Genomic DNA, 22,786 nt, shown 5'->3' with positions numbered 1-22,786 from the left:
GGATAGTATTGGTTCTGCTTAAGGAACATCTCAACACAGACAATCTGGCCAATTCCTTACTTGCGGCAAGTTTTCCTTTTACAAGTGAAACAACACTCCTTACTATGAAGCACAGGACAAAAAATTTCTAGTTAGGTGGGTAGGAGAAGAGATGAGTGAGTGAATTTGGGCATCATTAGCCATAAGCAAACAATAAAAATAATAAATTACAATCTAATAAAATGTTTCCTTCTCTTATCAAGCTAGCTAAATATGCAGATAAGTGCCTCTTGACATCTTCAACTATTTAAAAGCTGTATTTCAAAACTGCTAAAATTTAGGATGCTATACAGTATTTTTCAGTTTGTTCAACAAGGGTAAGAAAGATATGCACCAGTATTGCAGTTACAAATCTGAGGCCTGATCCTAAGCCCAGTGAAGACAATGAGAGTCTTCCCATGGACCTTAATGGATCTTGGATCAAGAAGCATAATCTTGAAGTATAAGAAAGTATAGAAAGAACAGCAATTACTATAGGCTTTTGTACTTGGTTATTATTTTATTTATTTATGTATGTTACAACTGTTATTTCTCAGGACAGTTGCTCACAAAGATAATAGAACTATCCTCCTTATACTAAGTTTGGTATTCTGTACCTGAATGCTAATTACCGAGTCCAGCCCCTTGCACTGAGGCAGGACCATCTACAGGCAGGTATTTGTCTAACCTGTTCTTTAAAACCTCCACTTACGGGGGATTCCACCCTTGGACGCCTATTCCAGTGTTTAATTAACCTTAAAGTTAGAAAGTTTTTCCTAATATCTAACCCAAACCTCCTTTCCTGCAGATTAAGCCCCTTACTTCTTGTTCTAACTTAAGTGGACATGGAGAATGATCACCACACCATCCTTTTTATAACAGCCCTTAACATATTCATTATTAGGTGTACCTTCAGTCTTTTTTTTTTTTTTTTTTTTGTTTGAAATACTTTACACCCAGTTTTTTCAACCTTTCCTCATAACTCAGATTTTCTCAACCTTTTATCATTGTTGCTCTCCTCTGTGTCCATATCTTTCTTAAAGTGTGGCACTCTGAACTGGGCACAGTACTCCAGCTGAGGCTCACCAGTGCTGAGTACAGCAGGACAACTACCTCTCAAGTTTTACATATGACACTCCTGTAATTCACCACAGAATACTATCCTTTTTCACAACTGTATCACATTGTTCACTCATCTTCAATATTTGATCCACTATAACCCTGAGATCCTTTTCTGCAGTACTGACACCTAGGCAGTTATTCCCCATTTTGTAGTTGTGCATTTGATTGTTCCTTCCTAAGTGTGGTACTTTGCACTTTTCATTACTGAATTTCATTTTGTTGATTTCAGACCAATTCTCTGATTTGAGAATCTTTTTGAATTCTAACCCTGTTCTTCGAGGTGACAGTAACCACTCCTCCAGCATGGTGTCATCTGCAATTTTATAAGTTGATTCTACACTCCATTACCCAAGTCATTAGTGAAAATACTGAATAGTACTAGACCCAGGACTGACCCCTGTGGGACTACACTAGACACATCCTCACGGTTTGACAGCAATCTATTGATAGCTACTCTGAGTACAGTTTTTCAACCAGTTATGCACTCACCTTATAGTAATTTCATCAAAACCACATTTCCCCGGTTTGCTTATGAGAATGTCATAAGGTACTGTGTCAAAAGCCTTAGTAAAATCAAGATACATCACGTTTACTGCTTCCCCCCATCCACTAGACCAACAATCCTGTTAAATAAGGAAATTGGGTTGCTTGGCATGATTTGTTCTTGATAAATCCATGTTTGCTATAACTTATTACCCTTATCCTCTATGTGCTTATAAATTAATACTTTAGATATTAAATATTACATCTTCCATTGCAAATAGACTATTACATCATCCTATAGCAATCCTTCCCAATGTTCTTGGTTTCATAACACACAGCAACATGAATATCTACAACACACACCTGCTTAACGAGAACCAACTGTAATATCTACAGAAATGCTAAATGCCACCATTTTAAAAAACAGATCTATACAAAAGAAAATAATAACTACATCTAGTGAAAAAAAAAGTCAGAAAGGCAGGTTCCAGGAACAAAATTTGCATAATACCAGGGGAAATCAGAGAGCAAGAATTAGCCTCTATATTAATGTGAAGGGACTAATGTGAACTCAGTATTATGGTTTGGAATTTAAATGCACAATAGATAAGAGGAATTGTACTTCAGTCCCTTGTACATATGTAGTATATTTTATAAACATCTTACATTTCATATTGCTTTTCATTCTGAGGAATCCCAATGCACCTTACAAATTAACATGCAAACAATAGACAGAATGCTTCATTCACCATAAAAAATCAGTCAACTCTGGGATCAGGCACCAGATGTTTATCAGTTAAGAGCAACACTATGGAACAGCTTAGAATAGATGTGAAGAAGAATGCTGCATTGAACTGAAACTGCAGGAGGAATTCTAGGTTAACCAAACAACGCCTTAAGTTGCAATTTGGCCAGGACACCTGAAATAAACACAACTACTCTTATGAATAGATCCTAAGTAGAATGTTGGAGTAACCATAATATTGGCTTTACATCTCATCAAGAAGATAGGTTCCCAAGCCGCAGTGCCCACTGCGCCATGAGGCATTAGTTCGGCACTGACAAAGAGAAGAGTGCCACCTACTGAATAACTAACAATTTCCTGACACATCTGTGTATTCCTGGAGCAAAGTACTGGCTCTGCCCAAGCATGCTTAGCTTCTGAGATCTGACAAGATGACAGCAAAACATGAATGGTGTGTAGCTTTTAATTAAGTCAGAACTTTCTGAAAAGCAATAACTGCAGACAAGCTCTTATTCACAGCTTTGCCCAATCACTACTATAGTATTTTTCAAAATAAAAACAAAATGTTAAAAGTAGGGCTGTCAAGCGATTAAAAAAAATTGAGCAATTAAAATTAATTGCATGATTAATCGCACTCTTAACACTAATAGCATAATATTTAAATATTTTTGGATGTTTTCTACATTTTCAAATACATTGATTTCAATTACAAAACAGAATACAAAGTGTACAGTGCTCATTTTATATTTATTTTTGATTACAACCTAATACAAGTACTGTAGTGCAATCTCTTTATAATGAAAGTTGAACTTACAAATGTAGAATTATCTACAAAATATAACTGCATTCAAAAACAAAACAATGTAAAACTTTCGAACCTACAAGTCCACTCAGTCCTACTTCAGCCAAACAAGTCTGGTTACAATTTGCATGAGATAATGCTGCCCACATCTTGTTTACGTCACCTGAAAGTGAGAACAGGCTTCCGCATTGCACTGTTGTAGCCGGCATCGCAAGATATTTACGTTCCAGATGTGCTAAAGATGCATATGTCCCTTCATGCTTCAGCCACCATTCCAGAAGACGTGTCCATGCTGATGACAGGCTCTGCTCGATAATGATCCAAAGCAGAGCAGACCGATGCATGTTAGATGCATGCAGACCAAGACTGCTATGACATGAAATATGCTATGCAGACTGATGCATGCAGACCGAGACTGCTATGACATGAAATACATGGCAGAATGTGGGTAAAACAGAAAAGAGACATACAAATCTCCCCCAAGCAGTTCAGTCGCAAATTTAATTAACACTTTTTTTTTTTTTTTTTTTTAACGATCATCATCAGCATGGAAGCATGTCCCCTGGAATGGTGGCCGAAGTATGAAGGGAGATATGTTTAGCATATCTGGCACATAAATATCTTGCAACTCCGGCTACAAAAGTGGCATGTGAATGCCTGTTCTCACCTTCGGGTGTCATTGTAAATAAGAAGCAGTCAGCAGTATCGCCCATAAATGTAAACAAACTTGTTTCTCTTTGCAATTGACTGAACAAGAAGTAGGACTAAGTGGACTTCTAGGCTCTAAAGTTTTACATTGTTTTGTTTTTGAGTGCAGTTATGTAACAAAAAAAAAATCTACATTTGTAAGTTGCACTTTCACAACAAAGAGATTGCACTACAGTACTTGTATGAGGTGAACTGAAAAATAGTATCTTTTGTTTATAATTTTAAAGTGCAAATATTTGTAATAAAAATAATAATATAAAGTAAGCACTGTAGACTCTATGTATGTATGTCTTTGTGTTGTAATAGAAATCAATATATTTGAAAAAGTAGAAAAATATCCAAAAATATTTAATAAATTTCAATTGGTATTCTATTGTTTAACAGTGCGATTAATCACAATTAATGTTTTTTAATCGTAGTTAATTTGAGTTAATCATGCGAGTTAACTGTGATTAATCAACAGCCCGAGTTAATAGACCAATTAAAAAGCCTCTAAAACACAAGGCAAATCACTCCTATAAAGTTAAGCAGTTGAGCACACAGACTGCAGTACTAGTTTACGCCCCAAAAAACAACCCACTATAGAGATATGCATTTATAAGGAGCCCAGCAAGAAGCACAACAAAAGCAACACACAAAGAGAAATGGAAAAAACTAAAGAAAAATATATTTAAGCCACACCACTGTTTAAAAAAACAACAGGGAAAGAACGTAGCCGGGGGGAAATATCAGCATGATACAATGGTGTATACAATGAAGATTATAATAAAATGAGTGAGAAATCAAATTATTCACTTAGTCAATCAAAACTTACAGCAGTGAAGTTAATACAAAACAATTTCTTTTTTGGACAAATTTATTAGCCTCATTACTAAACTAACATATCTAAGTATTTTTATAAAACAAATTAAGTAGACTAATCTAAAGATCTAAATATTATTAGAATGACTGACCTGCGAAAATCCAATCAGATTTGGCAGAGTTATTGGTTTCTGAAAATTGTAGTCTGCACATAATCAGTAGAGCTTATCAGTGGCTGGCTGCTAAAATCTTTGAGCAGTAACTGCTCTGAATCTCATGGAGCTACCTATGTACTGAGGAAACTCCCAGCCCAATAAAATTCTGTACGTGCCAACTGCACTGGATGCTCGTAACTCACAATGATCCCCTTATGTTCTAGGCATAGATCTAGAGGTCCTGGCAGAAGGATGCAGCAGCAGTAGCCATCTCTTTGGTCTAACTTAAGTTATACTGTGCTGTGCATTCAGAATGAAAATGCCAAATTTCTGCCCTTGACTGTACTCTCTAACCACTAAAACCACAATCCCCCCACCCATCCAGGAGTAGAATCCAGGATTCTTGATTCACAACATTACTCTGCTGTCTTGCGAACAGTTACCGTAAAATTCAAGCGAAGTGTGCCATCCTCCCCTTCTAGGGGCTTGAGTACACAGAGGATAACAGCCTACTTTCACTATCATCTTATTCTTTGGGCACAAGAGGTAGAGGTCTGCGCTTTGGATCTAAAGGCTCTGGGTTCCAAGCTCGCTATGACTCACTAGATGCAAATTCAAGCACTTAAAACGTAAACAGTGTCAGAACGAAGGTTGCCTGAGAAACCCCCTAATGTATATACATTATGATAGTCTGACTACATAATCTCATATTACTTATTCTACAGAACCCATTTTACCTGATGCACAAGACAGACAAGTGAATCAGGCAGCATACTACAAGAAGAGATAGCATTGTTTCTTGTGAATAGGGCACTGGACTAGGACCCAGGAGAGCTAGATTCTATTCTTGTTTTATCACAGATTTTCTATGTGACATAAACAGGATTACCAAAATTCACATATGCAAGGGGACTGAATTTAGGTTTCTAACTTTTTCAGAGTCAAGCAGTCAACATAAACATTCTTTTAATGTAGTTTTTTTAGTGTAATAATACTATACAATGCGCAGCCACAGGCCTACACTTGTTAACCACCTACCAGTTTATGGCAAAGTTGTAGGTACTTGAGAACAGTCTGTTTCACACACAAACACACACACCACAATCTTCGTATTGTTCCATTAAAACATTTTATTTCCAAGACATGGACAATCACCAGTTTAGCCACTTTACACATACATTGTTTTCCATTTCCCTACCCTTTGTCTCAGATTGTAAACTCTTCAGGGCAAGAGTAATGCTTCCTTTTGTTTGTAAAGTGCCTAGCATATTGTGGACACTATGGAATTCAGCAGAAAAATAATAATTAGAATTACAATGCTGCAGAACAGTTTCTACAGTCAGCCAATTATGATATAATTAATCACTTCTGAAGGCATTCTCAAGAGAATTCTTAGCAAAATTATGGTAATAGAGGTTACAGTGAAGCACACATTTATGAAGATCTGGGCAGTTAGGGCAAATATTTTAAAGGGAATGACAATTTTAGAATATTATCACTGAATGAACATACCCATAAACTCACACGTGCTCAACAGAATGAAGATAAGAAAATTCTTCTTGTAGTAAATTTTATTATTAGTTGTACTGAGGGCCCCCACTATGCTACGTACTGTACGGACTGGAAGACTGTCCCCACCCTGAATAGTTTGCAATCTTTTCTTTGCAAACACATAAAAAGGAAGACACCGGAGTATCCTTTTTTCTGTTATGTGTTTCCCTACCACTTCTGCCCACCTCAGATAAAAAGATATGTTCCAGTTATCAAATTATAACTCCTTGGTATGGGTTCAACTCCACCAAAAGAGCAGCTCACAAGAGATAAAGCTTGCATATCTATTATTTTTTTTAAAAACGGAGAAAAGTAGTTTATCATAATATCTCCATCCAAATATACTGGTATTGGGAGGAAGCTTATTGAAGTGCACAAAGTAACCTACTGAAGAGTCTAAGTCCAAAGTAGTATTAATTACCATATAATTAAATTCCATACAAACAAATGTAAATGGCTTACCTGGCAAATACCCTGTCTTTGTTTGCTTTTTCTTTACCATACTGCACAGACTGGACCTCTGTCCTCCCACTGAAAGAAAATTACAACATTGGAAATGTAAAAGAAACTTCTCTACTTAATAAATATAGGCAAGCTGTACCGCCACATCTTAAATACTAAATTACGCTCTCAGTTATGTCCAAATCATCTCACTGACTTCAGTGGCTTTTAACCGAGGGCGGAATTTGGATTTATGTATTCAAACCAAAGTCTCTTCTTTCACCTTAGAATTGGTTTTGTAACACAGAGAGATTTAGTAATATTTATTCCATCTACAGAATAAAGCTCTATCTCCTTTTCCATTTTAATGCAGCCAGAGCAAGCAATCTAAGTCACATACTTCTACCCTTTGGAAGCATTTACCACTGTAAATCCTCCCTGCCACAAACACTATTAAAACAAAGAGCATGCTCTCTGTATTGCTCCCTACTTCCTTTAATGAGCCAGTTTTGAGTTTGTTCTTGAACTTCAGATGCACACATGGCAGGACCCTGGGACAGGTAATTCTGTAATTAGCAAAATAGATATGGCCCTACTTACCACCCTAGAACAGTAAGAACTGCAACTAACTCCTAATAAATAGAAAAATTCAGGTAGTAAAATCATTTCTATTAATGACCAAAACAGGACATCTTGCTAGTTTAATAAAAATACCAAAAACAAAACAGAAACACATTGCTTCATGAGTCAGATAAGCTTTGACACTTTTACTTTTAAAAAGCTTTTACTTTGACACTTGTAAATGCTACTAAAAGGGCCTTTTATAACCCCATGCCTATAAAAGAACAGGAAGTCAGTTACTTGCCATAGTTAGCATTTTTGTAAAAGGTACCTAGTGATAATAGATCACCAACTTGTGGATCATATTCCTATTATGAATATGGGTCAAATTTTTGCACAGCTTGAAGGTCTTAACTGTTGCACTGCCTCATCATTAGAGGAGTACATCTGCCTCGGTTACTCAACTTCCCTGCCTCTATTCCTTAAAAACAATTAAACAATTACACAGAACTCAGAGCAAAGTGGTTGAGGGAACAGATATCTATGTTAACCTATTTTCCCAGAATAACAATTATCATTCCTTATCTCTAAAAGATACAAACAACAATAAAAGAGAGCATGGTCCCAGGAGCTGCCGGGGAGGGGGAGAGGGAGACACCCCAGAGCTGTCAGCTGCCACAGGTGGCAGTGACCCCTGAGCTCTGAGTCACTGGGGCTGCGGGAGGGGTCCCAGAGCTGCCACCCACCACAGTGGTGGGTGCTGGACTCCCGCTCAGCCGGAGTCTCCCAACACTCCCCGGTAGCGGGACTCAGGCTCTTTTTCCCTCTGCTTGGACTTCAGTCTTTCCCCCGTCAAACCTCCTGTCCTTATTTTTAGTAAAATTCACAAAAATGTCACAGGGTTCCATGAATTTTTGTTTATTGCCCTTTTACTAAAAATAACAGTGAAAAAATCTTAAACCTTAATCATGATGGTCTCTTCCAGCCTTAAAGTCTATGAGTCTCAGGGCCTCCCCTTGGTCTGTATCATTTTGAGGGGCTCATATAGAATATCTTTTCCATTTTGAGAAGTTAGTCTTGAGGGAACACTCTGTCAGTAGTGCTCAGCAGTCAACATCCAAGGCGTCAGGTGCAACATCTGACCTTTACTCTGAGATATTATGTCAGGGCAGGTTGGGAGTTGCACAAGGGGCCATCTGGCTACCTGCAACAAGTCTGACAGTCAAAACTGCCTCAGCTTGAAGAGAAAGGAGAAGCTCTGGACACTGGAGGTGTCCATGCATGGTGCTAACTCAGGCTATGCAGCTGTAAGAAGGAGCTAGAGAGGCAGTCAGTCCACCCTTCCCCTTATATTCCCATGCGGAGCACGAGGAGAGCAGGGGTGCAGGTGTAGACCAACAAACAGTGCTTGCAAGAATTCTCTGTTCTCAAGTGCATGGAGTGTTTGTGTACCCACAGTGGAATATACATAGGGGCCAGCACTCGAACTCAGCAATCCTAATGATATTCTGGAATGCTTTTAAGTCATCTGGTACCAGTACTGCTTCATCAGGCAATGAAGATAATGTAGAGGTGATGCAGGTTGCTATTGTTCCTGTCCCCTTCTTCTTGATCTTCTGGTGCATCACTGGCCAGGGACACTGATGAGGGAAGTGACCTCTTCACTGAGTGTGGTGTACTGCAGTATCTCCAACAGAGCTGTGGTGCCATAATGTAATATGGCTGACTTGTATATTTTTGGCCAGGCCAGTGCCTTTCCTGATGAGCTCACAGTGTCTGAGCCCTGCAGGGAAAACCACTATATCTTTCTGTGGTGTTCATCACTGACCCAGAGGAGAGAGTTCTCTGCTGAAGAACGAGAGAACATATGCTCCAAGGACAGAGAGGAGGAATAGATCTTCTCTAGGGGAAGCTCAGTTGCATACTGCGTTCTCTGTAATGGGATCTGTACAAGTAGGTGCTTTGACTACCCAGCTGACAATCCCAGGGCACATCAAAACCAAGAGTGTGTCACTTGAGCTGGGGTCAGTGTTGGAGAAGTTTGTATCTGTCTCATAAGCTGCTCCTTATCCTTACCAGTCCATGACACCATGCAGAGTGTGATGTTTATTTCCATACACTTTATATTATCTGTCCTTTTAGGTGGATGCTGAGCTCTGTCTGGAATCTGTCTTTGTGCTCAAAGCACCCCCTCCTCATGCAGACTTCAATGCCCCTCCCTGCATAGCCCCTCCCATGGCTATATAAGGGCTGCACCATCCCAACCTCCTTCTCACCACCTGCAGCTAGAGCTGGAGCTCTTAGTATGATCTTTCCTCACACTTATCTTCACAGCTCTTTGTGATTTTCTCTCTCTATAGTTAGTACCATTAGTTAGCAGTTAGGTAGTTTCTTCCAGTGGGATGCCCTTGTGACAGGTTTGGCCACAGAGACCCCCTGGAGACTGTCACCTCACGTGCTGGAATTACCTCTGAGCCCATTTTCCCTGCCAGCTTGGGACTCCAGAACCCTGCCTTGATGATCCAGACATGCTAGCCTGCTGCAACACAGACCCGGGTCTGGTCCACGCCCCCAGAGCTGCAGACTTTAACCAAAAACTGCTCAGCAGGTCACCTATCTCCAGCATCCAGACACCCAGTTCCCAATGGGTTCCAAACCCTAAATTACCCTGTATACGCTTTATACAGAGTAAAACAGATTTAACTCATAAATTGTCTTCCCTCTATAACACGGATAGAGAGTTATGCACAGCTGTTTGCTCCCCCAGGTATTAATCACTTACTTTGGGTTTACCAATGAACAAAAGTGATTTTATTAAGTATAAAAAGTGGGATTTGAGTGGTTTCAAGTAATAACAGACAGAACAAACTAAGTTACCAAGCAAAATAAAGCAAAAACATGCAAGTCTAAGCCTAATACATTAAGAAACTGAATACAGGTAAATCTCACCCTCAGAGATGTTCCAATAAGCTTCTTTCACAAACTAGACTCCTTCCTAGTCTGGGCCCAATCTTTTCCTCTGGTACAATCCTTGTTAGTGCCAGCAGACATCTTAGGGCTTGTCTACACTACTGCATGGCATCGATCTAAGATACGCAACTTCAGCTACGTGAATAGCATAGCTGAAGTCGATGTACTTAGATCTACTTACCGCGGTGTCTTCATTGCTGATGCTCTCCCGTTGACTCCACTTGCGCTCCTCGTTTTGGTAGAGGAGTCAACGGGAGCGCACTCAGCAGTCGTGATTTAGCCGCGATAAATCAACCCCCACTGGATTGATCGCTGCCCACTGATTCGGTGGGTGGTATAGACAAGTCCTCCGGTGGAAAGCAGAGGTGTTCTCATGACTGCGGTCCCCTTTGTTCTGTTCAACCCCTTTAATACTTTTTGCACAAAGTGGGAATCTTGTGTCTCTCTGGGTCCCCACCCCTCCTTCTAAATGGAAAGGTACCAGTTTTAAGATGGGATTTCATTACCAGGTCACATGATTACATGTCCTGTGAGACCCCAAGTCTTCATTCTTCCCGGCCTGACTCACAAGTAAACAGAGCCATTTACAACCAATTGTCCTAGTCAATGGGAGCCATCAATATTCTAAACCACCACTAATGGCCCACACTTTGCATAATTACATAGGACCTCAGAGTAATACTTCATATACCTAGTTTCAGATACAAGAATGATACATTCATACAAATAGGATGAACACACTCAGTAGATTATAAGCTTTGTAATACCTTACAAGAGACCTTTTGCATAAAGCATATTCCAGTTACATTATATTCACACTCATAAGCATACTTCCATAAAACATTATGGAGTGCAACGTCACAGCCCTCATCAGTTTCATTGCCCTTCTTCTAGGGCAGCTCTTCCCCATAATGATTCCCACACTATATGCTTACTGTGTCTCAGGGAAGGGTACATAAAAAAAGGTGCTCTAGTTGTAAATCCTTTACAAAGAGGACACAGGTGGCTAGAGACTTAAGACTAAAGCAGCACCTTCTCGAGCAGGCAATGAGACCTGCCTCGGCACTGCAGACTGCTGTGGACTGTCAGGCCCCTCAAAGTGTGCCTGAGCCGGTACAGACAGGTACTTCTTGAATGAGCTCAGATTACTAGCCCAGAAGGAAGACAGACCGCTTCCCTTCGTCAGGCTCCCTGAGAAAAAGAACCTACAAAACAGACTGAAGCCATTCCAGAAGTCAGAGAGGTGCGTCTTCTCTAAGAGAAGTGCCGACTTGCACCAGCAGTCTCCTCATACATGGGGTAGAATGGTGTCACAATAAAATGACCCCCCCCCATGGGGTCCCTGGGTAAGCATCAGCATTGTATATCGCTAACGCCTTTATATGCATTGGAAAGTATCTTGGGAAGGGCTGAAGGTGTGAGTGTGGAGTGAAAGATTCCTTTCTAGGCTACGAGACGCCAAAGGAGGAGGAAGGAGGAAAGGAACGGGTTAACTCGATGACCAGCTTGGCCCGAAGATAAGGAACAAAACTGCAGCCCAAGGCCAGCGCACACAAACAAGTTCTCTGTGGCCAAACAGCCAGATACCTGTGTCTCAACCCCAGCCAGCCATGAGAAAGGAGACCTGAGCCAGACAGAACTGAAGGGGTTGCAAAACCAGTAAGATTGCGAAGGCCAGTGAGTTGAAAAACAATAGTCTCACGACCCTGAAACCAGTGTGCTTTGGGGAAACTAAGGGAGCCACAGACGACCGGTTTGGACTGGTACCGAGAGCATGGGGGGGCAAAGGTCCCTGAACAAAAATGCCCCCAGAAGAACCCAGGGCTTAAAACCCTCCCGAGAGCTGAAGCAAGTCAGAAATTTACAGAGGACCCTAGATGACCTGTGCACAAGGCGGAACTCTCCTCTACCCTTCCCCCGCTCTTCTTCTTACATTACACCCAGGCTTGGTTAGCCTTGGGTTGTGCGTGTGTAAGTACAAGAGTGGGTTAGGGCTCGGGTACAACACTTTCTTCCTCTCTTTGAGTGACGTGGGGCGCGCTGAGCACTCACCACTGTTATTTGGTTAATAAAGCTTTAAACTTAGTCACTTAGTGTTCTCCTTCATCTCCTCCCCTAAAGATCCTGCGGCCTCAGCCTGATCACTTGAAGCCCCAGGCAGATTGGTAACATAAATCTGTCACAATGGGGCCATCAGCACGCTCTCTGGTACCGAGACAGGATCAGGAGGAATCCGTACCATTGACTCCAGTACCTTTGACAGTGGCACTATCAGTTTCCATTCTGACTGCGTATCAGGAAGCAGCAGATTTGCTATGCCTGCCTGTTCCTGACTCAGTGATTATTCTGGACCAACTGACTATAGTGACACCATCCTCAGCAAACTCCAGACTTGTGGCACACTTGTCGTCATTGCCAATACTATGATCTGCACTGCAGTTTATCTACCGTGAAGGGTTGTTGTAGACTTATCGCTCAGCATCGAGGGCATCAACATGGATGGAATCTTAAGTACTGGTGCTGACTATGATAAAGTCTGTATCTGCTGGCCCATGAGCACCTTCATTTTTAGTAACGATGTCTCTTCTTTTGGGGCCCAGTATGAGTTTGAGGCTGGTACCAGTATTCAAGGAACCATCGATTGTTCCTTAGCTACTGACTGCACCGTGGGGTTGGGCCATGGATGACACTGGATGCTTGGTGGCCCCATTAGGAGTGGCCCCACTGCCACCATTAAGCTATTTGGAGAGATCCTCACAGTCAAGCTCAGAGGCATCTCCCTCCCCTTCCCCATCTCACAGATTATTGAGACAGAGCAGGAATCATAGTGGGTATTGGCATTGGTAACTTTCCAACAGTAGAGACAAGGGACCCTGGACTACTACTTACTGGCTGCCAATTCCTCATCCTTATCCATAATGGACTCAGTGGAATCCCTGGGAAGTCCCTCATTTGGCAAAGTCCCAGTTCTCTGCTCACTCTAGGACGAGATCACCTGTACCTCCAGTAGACTCCCTGCATGAACCACCAGTCCTGCAGCCACTAGCAGAGGGGGCTCCCTCTGTGTTAGAGCAGCTTGAACCTTTAGGGCAGTCAGATGTCATTCCTCAAGGGATTCCATCTGTCCCAACTGCATCTTCCTTCTCGTCACCGGATGACACAGCAGTACTTGAGTACTCATCTCCAGTACCAGAGGATTTCAGATTATATCAGGAGGTGCTCAGATGCATAGCATCAGTCTTAAGTATTCAGGCCAAGTTTGTGCAGGAAACATCCAGAAATTGGTGGAGATCCTCCAACATTCTGTTCCTGGGAGAGTTGCTCACTATAAATGAAGCAATACTAGAGCATCTAAATCCCTAGGAAATAAACCTTTTTTAACACCCATTGTAAAACGCCCTGACAAAAGACACTATGTGCCACTGAAGGGCTTCAAATCTGTTTTCTGTTATTTAGCTCCAAATTTCCTTGTGACAGCAGCAAATGAGTGAGAGAGACAGGGAAGATATAAATCTATGCCTAAGGAAAGAGTCCAAAAGGCTAGATTTAATGGGGAGAAAGAGCTACTTGACTTCCTCCTTACAATGTGCATTGCAAACTAGCAAGTTCTATTATCGAAATACAATTTTATAAACTGGGACGCTATGTTTATATCTGTGGAAAAGTTACCAGAATTCTTCGGGGAGGAATTCAAAGTCTTTGTTATGGAGGGCAGTTTAGTGTCCTTGCAGTCAGCCCTGGATATAGCAGATGCTTTGTCCAGACTCATGGGCTCGGTTGTAAGGATGAGAAGAATCTCATGGTTTTCTAACCATGCATACATAGCTCCTGAGATCCAACAAAGCACAGAGGACATGCTGTTTGATGGTCGTCTCCTATTCTCATGGACAACTGATGAGACATTACATTATTTCAAGAACTCCTGGGCTCCACTACACTCACTGAGGATTTAGACCCAGGCCGCAAAGAGACACCATTTTGGGAATCAGCAGCAGCAGCAGCAGTATTCTCATTGACATTCTGTCAGTCTTTCTACCTTGTGTGGCACAAGATTTCCCCAGAAAGAGGAACAAATCACAGAGGAAGAAACCTTTTAGGTCTAGTTTTAGTCAAATGGCTCTCCTCGTCCTTCTTTGGCTAGACAGTCTGCTTGACTGGTGTTTCAAGAGCAGCACCTCAATTGTCACGCTCATAGAATATCAGGGTTGGAAGGGACCTCAGGAGGTCATCTAGTCCAACCCCCTGCTCAAAGCAGAACCAATCCCTGATTTTTTCACCAGATCCCTAAATGGCCCCCTCAAGGATGGAACTCAGAACCCTGGATTTAGCAGGCCAATGCTCAAACCACTGAGCTATTCCTCCCCCCTAATAGCTCAGCTATTTGGGACAGCTATCTTTCTTCTACAGTGCTTGTGAGAGACTAACTACAGACAGCACTTTGGGACTGAGTTACACATGAAATTCCTATTCTTTCCCCACTCACATCCTGCTAACCCAGAACTCTGCAGGGACCCCTCCCACGAGTCATTGCTGTTACAGCAAGCACAAACCCTCTGTATTCTGGGGGCTACAGAGGAGGTTCCTCCACTTCTTTGCGGAAAGGAGTTTTACTCCCAGTACTTCCTGATCCACAAATACAAGAGGAATGAGACCTATCCTTGATCTCTGTGCTCAACAAACACATCAAGTACATAAGATACCACATGGTTACACTGGCTACTATACTTCCCGCTCTGCATCACGACTGGTTTGTTGCTCTCAATCTCTAAGATGCTTATTTTCATGTGGCAATCTTCCCAAGCCACAGAAAATTCCTTGTTGCTGGCCATTACTAACAGTACACAGTTCTTCCCTTTTAGCCTGTCATCAACTCCACACATCTTTACCAAATGCGTAACACTGGTGGCAGCCTCTCTCACAAGGAGGGTAGTTCATATCTTCCTATACCTGGATGATTGGCTACTGAGGGTATGTATACACTGCAATTTTATAGTCCCGCAGTCCTACCCCGCAAGCCCAAGTCAGATGATACGGAGCAGCCATGGTTGTTTTACTGAAGTGGAGACATACCCTGAGAGGCTCATCCAGGCAACAGGTTTTCAGTCATCTCAGGCTCACAATAAACCTTTTTGATGGACTGGGTCTGATCTTAAAAAGGGGCAAATCAACTTTGAAGTAAACTAAAAAAATCAAGTTCACTGGGACCCTGACAGACTACGAATTTGAGGGCCTCCCATCTACACAGTTCCAGACAATTCAGCAATTTTGTCAGGATCTCCATTTGCACTCTTCGACCATGATCCGGGCATGCCTGAAGTTAGTGGGCCATCCGGCTGCATGCATGTATATAGTGCAACGTGTGAGATTGTGCCTGCGTCCTCCTTCAGTGGTGGCTGAAATTAGTCTATCACCCGATTTTCCAGCCGCTGGACACTCCTGTCTGGGTGCCCCTGGAGACACTGCACTCTTTACAGTGGTGGATAGAATACAATGTGTCAGCGTGTCCCCTCTGCCCGCCCGTCACCGACCAACACAGTAGTTACCAATGCCTATACAATAGATTGGGGAGCACATCTGGAAATGTTAAAAATTCAGGGTTTGTGGTCAGAAGAGGAAGCTTCCTGTCACATCAACCCGCTGGAACTTTTGAGCAATACACAATGCCTTTCAGGATCACAACTGTGGGACAATGACTCATTTTCAAAGACAATACCACTACAGTATATTGTATGAAACAGCAAGGGAGTGGCTGTTCCAATAAAGTTCTGGCACCCCTGCGTTGAGGAATATATTGTACAGTGGCTCACTTACCAAGCTCTCAGAACACCTAGCTGATCACTTCTACAGGTCTTTTTTGAACTACATTAACCCCATAAGTGCTCCCTAAAGAATGGTGTGCTGAAGTCCAGTTTCTGGCAGTGGGGCATCCATTCCATAGATTTGTTTGCAACAAAGGACAACAGATAATGTCATCAATTCTGTTCTGAAGCAGGACTCAGCCCAGGGTCTCTGTAAAAGGAACTTCTACGTGAAGAAGCGCCTCCTCCTGGCCACTCTTGGAATTAGTCTTTCAACCTCTTCTCACGGTTCCTTGGTCTGTTGTCCCGCTCTTTGGCCCCTCTCTTGCTCCTCAGGAGCTACCACGCCTTGCCTTAGTCCTCTGGCCAAGTCACAAGAATCCTCCCCTCCCAGGGTACTATCACAGTCTTCCACGCTGTCTCAGGCAGTCCTTAACTCTACTGTAGCTCAGTGGCTACAACAAATAGACCCAGACAGGCTTCAAGTTCACTACCCAGATAGTGCCACTCATTCAGTGGCTGGTAGGGGAAACCAGGCTCACCCTCTACTCTGGGTTCCAGTCCAGGGGCCCAATCTCCAGCAGCCAAGGTCTGTACTAGCTTAAACTTTCCTGCCGCACCCTGGACTACTTCTTATCTTGCCTACCCCACGCTCTCATTATTCACCCTTCTAGCTAAATCCCTATCTCCCGGTTTTGCTAGACAAACCCTTCCTCTTGGGTCCAAACCCCTTTCTCTTCCTTGTCCCATGACGAGTGACTGCATGCCTCCTCCTCTCAGCCCCCTTTCTGCTACCAGCCCCCTGGTTTTATTGAAGCCCCTCCTGTTACTGCACAGGTGAGCTTTCCTTAATTAGGGCTCTCCTCTCACCTAAATATCCATCAGCTTGCAGCCTAATAGGTTAATTGGCCCATCTGGCCTACATTAAGCTTTTCAAGGCAAGCATGGGGAGAACATCCCATCACAGTCTTTTACCCACGCCACCCATCTAAACTGGGAAGGTAACCGGACGTATACCTTCCCCCAATCCCTTTGATTCCTGAGGTTAGCCTTAAACTCAAACTGGATCACGACAAACTCATTCTGATTGCACCAGCATGGGTGAGGCAATGTTGGTTTTCTCACTACCTCTCTCTTTTGGCTTTACCTACTAAGCCTTACTCTTTTCTTCCTAACCTACTCACTCAACATCAGCATACTCACTCAACCTTTAAAAAGTGGAAGTTAAATCCCAGTGAGGAAAATAGAAAGGAGCATAAACTCTGGCAAATGAAATGTAAAAATATGATTAGGAAGGCCAAAAAAGAATTTGAAGAACAGCTAGCCAAAGACAAAAAATTTGTTGCTATTACTTTTGAAAAGTACATCAGAAGCAGAAAGCCTACTAAACAACCAGTGGGGCCACTGGATGATCAAGATGCTAAAGAAGCAATCAAGGACGATAAGGCCATTACGGAGAAACTAAATTACTTCTTTGCATCAGTCTTCACGGGAGATTCCCAAAATTGACCCATTCTTTTTAGGTGACAAATCTGAGGAACTGTCCCAGAGAAAGGTATCATTAGAGGAGGTTTTGGAACAAATTGATAAACTAACCAGTAATAAATCACCAGGACCAGATGTTATTCACCCAAGAGTTCTGCAGGAAATCATACGTGAAATTGCAGAACCACTAACTAGTTTGTAACCTATCATTTAAATCAGCTTCTGTACCAAATGACTGGAGGACAACTAATGTGATGTCAATTTTTAAAAAGGGCTCCAGAGTGATCCTGGCAATTACAGGTCAGTAAGTCGGACTTCAGCACTGGGCAAACTGCTAGAAACTATAGTAAAAAAACAAAATTGTCAGACGCGTAATGCACATAATTTGTTGGGAAAGAGTCAACATAGTTTTTGTAAAGGGAAATCATGCCTCACCGATCTATTAGAATTCTTTGAGGGAGTCAACAAGCATGTGGACAAGGAGGATCCAGTTGCTATAGAGTACTTAGATTTTCAGAAAGCCTTTGACAAGGTCCCTTACCAAAGGCTCTTAAGCAAAGTAAGCAGTCATGGGATAAGAGGGAAGGTCCTCTCATGGATTGGTAACTGGTAAAAAGATAGGAAACAAAGGGTAGGAATAAATAGTCAGTTTTCAGAATGGAGAGAGGTAAATAGCGGTGTCCCAGAGGGGTCTGTACTGGGACCAGTCCTATTCAACATATTCATAAATGATCTGGAAAAAGGGGTAAACAGTGAGGTGGCAAAATTTGCAGATGATACAAAACTACTCAAGATAGTTAAGTTCCAAGCAGATTCCAAAGAGTTACAAAAGGATCTCACAAAACTGGGTGACTGGGCAACAAAATGGCAGATGAAATTCAATGTTGATAAATGCAAAGTAATGCACATTGGAAAGCACATATAAAATGATGGGGTCTAAATTAGCTGTTACCACTCAAGAAAGAGATCTTGGAGTCATTGTGGATAGTTCTCTGAAAACATCCACTCAATGTGCAGTGGCAGTCAAAAAAGCAAAAAGAATGTTGGGAATCATTAGGAAAGGGATAGATAAGAAGACAGCAAATATCATATTGCCTCTATATAAATCCATGGTATGCCCACATCTTGAATACTGCTTTCAGATGTGGTCGTCCCATCTCAAAAAAGATGTACTGGAATTGGAAAAGGTTCAGAAAAGGGCAACAAAAATGATAAGGGGGTATGGAACGGCTGCCTTATGAGGAGAGATTAATAAGACTGGTACTTTTCATCTTAGAAAAGAGAAGACGAAGGGGGGATATGATAGAGGTCGATAAAATTTGACTGGGGTGGAGAAAGTAAATAAGGAAGTGTTATTTGATCCTTCTCATAACTAAGGGTATTTTTAGTAAAAGTCATGGACAGGTCACGGGCAATAAACAAAAATTCATGGCCCGGTGACCTTGTCCATGACTTGTACTATATACACCTGACTAAATCTTGGGTGCTCTGGTGGGCTCTGGGGCACCCACTGATACTGGGGGAGGATCTCTAGGGCGCCCGCTAGTGCTGGGGGGGGGGGATCTCTGGGGCGCCCACTAGTGCTGGGGGGGGGGGAATCTCTGGGGTGCCCGCTGGTGTGCATGCTAGGGTGGGGGCCTCCAGGGCACCCACTGGTGCTTGGGGTGGAGGGGGAGCAGCCTGGGACCACTGCCACTGCTGCTGGCAGGGGGTGTCCCGGGACCTCTGCTGCTAGCAAGGGGCGACCCAGGACTGCCGCCACTACTGATGGCAGGGGCAGGAGGGGCAGCCCGGGATCACCACCACTGCTGTGAGGAGTGGGGGGTGGTGCAGCTGGCTGCTGCAGAAGTCATGGAGGTCCTGGAAAGTCACGGAATCTGCAACTTCCGTGACCTCGGTAACAGACTAGCAGTCTTACACATAACACAGGAACTAGGGGTCACTGAATGAAATTAATAGGCAGCAGGTTTAAAACAAACATAAAGGAAGTACTGTTTCCACACAAAGCAGAGTCAACCTGTGGAACTCCTTACCAGAGGATGTTGTGAAGGCCAAGACTATAACAGGGTTCAAAAAAGTAGATAAATTCATGGAGGATAGGTCCACCAGTGGCTATTAGCCAGGCTGGGCAGAGATTGTGTCCTTAGCTTCTGTTTGCCAGCAGCTGGGAACGGGCGACACTTGTTGATTATCTGTTCATTCCCTCTGGGGCACCTGGCATAGGCCACTGTTGGACGACAGGATCCTGGGCTAGATGGACCTTTGGTCTGACCCAGTATGGCCATTCTTACGGCCAGGCTGTTCATCCAGCATTGGGCAGCCTGCACCTCACTGCATGGATGCTGCATGCCTAGATGAAGATAAGGGGCTATGCTCGGAAGCAGTTTGAGATATTCTGCTTAGTAGTAGAAAACTAGCCACAAGGTCCACCTATAACTTTAATAGAAATGGTTTTCAGTTTGGGCAATGTACAAGCAAATTCATCCCATGTTAGCAAAGATTCAAGATATTTTGGATTATCTGCTGCATTTGAAATCTTTAAGCCTCACTCTGAGCTTCCTTAATATTCCCTTGGTGGCGATCTCAGTTTTTCATCCTTCCATTCAAGGTAAGTCGGTACTGTCAAACCCTTTAATGGTGAGATTTTTTTTTTTTTAAGGGTATTATCCATCTTTTTCCATTCGTAAAGGAAGCAGTACCATTGTGGGACCTTAAGGAGCTGGAGGCACCATTCAAGCTGACAGCAACATGTTCATGGGCTCTCCTCTCAGTGAAGATAGCCTTCCTTGTGGCTATAACATCTGCAAGAAAAGTCAGCAAGTTGCAGGCCTTAATGGCAGGTCCTCCATACACTCAATTCTTCAAGGAAAAGGTGGCATTAAGACCACACCCCAAATTTCTGTCCAAAGTGGAATCTCAGTTTCACCTTACTCAGGTTATATACTTACCTATATTTTTTCCTAAACCACATTTAAGTGCACAGGAGCAGCATCTACATAGCTTAGACATCAGGTGGCTTTTAGCATTTTATTTAGGAAGGACTGAGCCAATTATAGTTTATCTCCTTGACTCTGTGTGTCCTATGCTGAGTGGATGAAGGGACAACCAGTCTCGACTGAAACTATTTCCAAATGGATATGGAGTGGTTCAGATGATGCTCAAGATAGTTAAGACCAAAGCAGACTGTGAAGAACTTCAAAAAGATCTCACAAAACTAAGTGATTGGGCAACAAAATTGCAAATGAAATGTAATGTGGATAAATGTAAAGTAATGCACATTGGAAAAAATAACCCCAACTATACATACAATATGATGGAGGCTAATTTAGCTACAACTAATCAGGAGAAAGATCTTGGAGTCATTGTGGATAGTTCTCTGAAGACGTCCACGCAGTGTGCAGCAGCAGTCAAAAAAGCAAATTGGATGTTAGGAATCATTAAAAAAGGGATAGAAAATAAGACAGAGAATATCTTATTGCCCTTATATAAACCCACGGTATACTACAGATGTGGTCCCCTCATCTCAAAGAAGACATACTGACATTAGAAAAGGTTCAGAAAAGGGCAACTAAAATGATTAGGGGTTTGGAACAGGTCCCAAGAGAGGAGAGATTAAAGAGGCTAGGACTTTTCAGCTTGGAAAAGAGGAGACTAAGGGAGGATATGATAGAGGTATATAAAATCATGAGTGGTGTGGAGAAAGTGAATAAGGAAAACTTATTTACTTGCTCCAATATAAGAACTAGTGGCCACCAAATGAAATTAATGGGTAGCAAGTTTAAAATAAATAAAAGAAGTTCTTCACTCAGCGCACAGTCAACCTGTGGAACTCCTTGCCTGAGGAGGTTGTGAAGGCTAGGACTACAACAGGGTTTAAAAGAGAACTGGATAAATTCATGGAGGTTAAGTCCATTAATGGCTATTAGCCAGGGTGGGCAAAGAATGGTGTCCCTAGCCTCTGTTTGTCAGAGGGTGGAGACGGATGGCAGGAGAGAGATCCCTTGATCATTACCTGTTAGGTTCACTCCCTCTGGGGCACCTGGCATTGGTCACGGTCGGTAGACAGGATACTGGGTTGGATGGACCTTTGGTCTGACCCAGTATGGCCATTCTTATGCCTCCACAATCATTATGGGCTCATTCAACTAGAGCTCATGCAACATTGGCTGTGTCTCTTAGCAATGTCCCAGTAGTGGATATCTGTTGGGCTGTGACATGGTCTTCTGTCAGACTTTTGCTAGAGACAAGGTGGGTGAGGTGATATCTTCTATTGGACCAAGTTCTGTTGGTGAGAGAGATGACAACAACAACACTGCATACATACTTTAGCTAGACATTATGCTATCACCATGGCATGGATATCATATACAAACTTTGGGAAGACAGTTGTGCACTCACGATTTATATAGACTCTGAGCCCATCTCCTGCTGGAACTCTTGTAAGTTACCTGAGTGGAACATCTGTCTGCAGCCACTTGAAGTAGAAAAGATTGTTACTTACCTGTACTGTAACTGTTGTTCTTCGAGATGTGGGTGCAGATGTACTCCGTGATCCATCCCCTGCCTCTCTGAATCGGAGTTTCCAGCTGGGGATTTCGTTACAAAGAAACTGATGGGGGTTGGGGCGGGCCATCCATACATAGCAATAGGAGGGTCTATGAGACGAGGGGCATGAGAGCAGCCCCTACAGGTACTACTAGGCAAAATTCTGACTTTGATGCATTGGGCATGTGCAGACCTGAGTGGAATACCTCTGCACCCACATTTCAAACAAAAACAGTTACAATACTGGTAAGTAACTGTCTTTTCAGACACTCATCAGATTCTGTCTTGCTGCCATAGGAGGTAGGGAGGAACTGAGGGTGGTCATAGCTGACCCAGCCTTTATGCTTTTGTAGGAGAGCCCAAGGAGGCACAAAGTTCACAAGCAGCCTTGCACACCACTATTTAAAAAAACCTCCAGTCTTACACACGAGGCAGATGAGCACCTACAATGGGATCCGCACTGATGTATATTCAAAGAAGAATGACCTTTTAGATACCATTTTCCACCTTATTTGTGCTGTATAAACTACTAATTAAACATGACACCACAATGAAGTTAGATGGTAAGCACATCAGGACAGGGACCTTATCTTCTATATGC

The 22,786-nt window shown here is 42.6% G+C and overlaps 1 protein-coding gene across 3 annotated transcripts in view; it reads right to left on the bottom strand.

Annotated features, from left to right (window-relative positions):
• The window catches only part of PTPN4 (protein tyrosine phosphatase non-receptor type 4), a 231,415-nt gene that overhangs the window by 61,001 nt on the left and 147,628 nt on the right, over positions 1 to 22,786 (bottom strand). For all 3 annotated transcript variants that reach the window (XM_077829543.1, XM_077829541.1, XM_077829542.1), the window contains exon 13: positions 6,848 to 6,916. In XM_077829543.1, coding sequence (XP_077685669.1) covers positions 6,848 to 6,916 — 69 coding nt within the window. The remainder of the gene's footprint in view (positions 1 to 6,847; positions 6,917 to 22,786) is intronic.

Source organism: Eretmochelys imbricata, chromosome 11, assembly GCF_965152235.1.
Source record: "Eretmochelys imbricata isolate rEreImb1 chromosome 11, rEreImb1.hap1, whole genome shotgun sequence".
Classification (NCBI taxonomy): Eukaryota; Metazoa; Chordata; order Testudines; family Cheloniidae; genus Eretmochelys; species Eretmochelys imbricata.
This window is presented reverse-complemented; position numbering and strand designations above follow the sequence as displayed.